The sequence below is a fragment of the Mizuhopecten yessoensis genome, unplaced genomic scaffold (assembly GCF_002113885.1).
Source record: "Mizuhopecten yessoensis strain PY_sf001 unplaced genomic scaffold, ASM211388v2 scaffold8123, whole genome shotgun sequence".
Lineage (NCBI taxonomy): Eukaryota > Metazoa > Mollusca > Bivalvia > Pectinida > Pectinidae > Mizuhopecten > Mizuhopecten yessoensis.
In genome coordinates, this window is record NW_018407390.1 from 94,688 (window position 1) to 96,794 (window position 2,107).

The 2,107-nt window shown below is 34.8% G+C and overlaps 1 protein-coding gene across 1 annotated transcript in view; it reads right to left on the reverse strand.

The window, feature by feature from the left end:
• The window catches only part of LOC110455055, a 92,296-nt gene that overhangs the window by 7,821 nt on the left and 82,368 nt on the right, over positions 1-2,107 (reverse strand). Inside the window, exon 58 of the mRNA XM_021504972.1 lies at positions 1,652-1,752. Coding sequence (XP_021360647.1) covers positions 1,652-1,752 — 101 coding nt within the window. The remainder of the gene's footprint in view (positions 1-1,651; positions 1,753-2,107) is intronic.

Here is a 2,107-nt window from a genome sequence, read left to right on the forward strand (position 1 = left end):
GACCCCTGTGACCTTGAAAATAGGTCAAGGTCATTTTAATGAGGAAACTCTATAGCACTCCATCCCAGGTACCTAGTGGCAAAATATTATGACCCTGGGCCTTATGGAACTTGAGAAGAAGATTGTTAAAGTTTTATACATATTTGAACCCTGTGACCTTGAAACTAGGTCAAGGTCATTTTAATGAGGAAACTTTATAGCACTTTATCCCAAGTACCTACTGGCAAAAGTTCTTCAGGAGAAGTGGTTTGAAGCGTTTAACATATTTGACCGCTGTGACCTTGAAAGTAGGTCAAAGTCATTTTAATGAGGAAACTTTATAGCACTCAATCCCAGGTACCTACTGGCAAAATATTATGACCCTGGACCTTATGGAACTTCAGAAGATTGTTAAAGTTTTTAACATATTTGACCCCTGTGACCTTGAAAATAGGTCAAGGTCATTTTAATGAGGAAACTCTATAGCACTCCATCCCAGGTACCTAGTGGCAAAATATTATGACCCTGGGCCTTATGGAACTTGAGAAGAAGATTGTTAAAGTTTTTAACATATCTGAACTCTGTGACCTTGAAAGTAGGTCAAGGTCATTTTAATGATGAAAATTTAAAGCACTTTATCCCAGGTACCTACTGGCTAAATATCATAACCCTAGGCCCTCAAGTTCTTCAGAAGAAGTCACTCAAAGAAAAAGTTGACGGACGGATGGACCGACGACGGATGCCACAGTACAGCATAAGCTCACATAGCCTCGAAGGACCAGGTGAGCTAAAAATATACAATGGTTTGGTAACAGTCGAGTTCCCACTGCTCTTTATTTGAGCATTATTATCATCCTTTACTTGCTGTTATGAATATTGAACCTGTTTCACATATTTCTTTTGTAATCTGAATAGTTCAGATAGGAATTGAAGTTTAAATGGTTCTGCCAACTTAAGACCATTGTGGCCATATCCAATTTCTCATTTACCCAAAGACTGGAGATAAAAATGCTTAGTAAGAACAATGAGAGTATCATGTTTATATTTGGTTAAAATTGGCAAAATTGAGAATCACTACAATATGTCTCGTCATATATACTATACCAGGGTCATGATAATTCTATGCATGGACACCAGCCAAGTGTTCTTTAGATTAGATAAAGTAAAAATAAACCCTCAATACATAGCAACACAAGCTAATTAGTCCTGTATTCCAGAGGTGGAAAAGCTACATGTTTTACCAAGGATTGTTTTAGCAATATAATTATACGGTTACATGAACACAAGTTGCCCCTGAACAATAGGAGTCAAATTCAAGTTACTAGCTTATTAGAGTCCAAACTCAACAAAGATAACAGGATTTTAAAACTTATGTTTAGAAAATATAGTTATATGCTACCTCATATACTATACCTAAAGGGTATGATTTGTGGTAGAGAGATCTCATTTTAGAAAACTTTTTATCGTCATTATTTAATATTTAATTGTTCCATTTATCTTAAGATTATTTTCTTACATACCTTTCAAATTTATTATCATTTTTTTCTTTCCATAATTAACTTCAGTTCATTAGTTGAAAACACCAACTTTAAAAGACATTTTCTCTATTTTTATCTGTTGTATCAGAAAAAATATAACGTTAGATAGTGATACTTCTTAGGAACTTACTCACCTGTTTAGTTTTCCCTTCTCTCCTTTTATGTCCAGATCAAACACCAACTGGCGTAAATTGTGGTAGTTCGTCTGAAAATTGTTGGTGTTTTTCATAGCCAGCTGCATGTGATGTAGAAAAATAATACAAGAAGGTATGTTACCAAAAATCTAAGTAAATTTAAAATTCCCCATTAGTTTAAGTTCATATTAATGACCCAGAAAACTTGTGTTCTTTAGAAATCTGATGTTTAGGAATAGAATTTGAGAAATAGGTTTTATCTTATTGTAAGTGGTCCATTCAATGTTTGTAGAGAATGCCTGGTACTGATTATACAGAAATGTTCACTAAAGCCAGGCAACATTTACCTCCTGTATCAACTTGATATGCTGACTGTCCACTATACAGAGCCACAGTGATGTACTGACTGTGTTCTATACAGAAATGTTCACTAAAGACAGGCAACACTTACCTCCT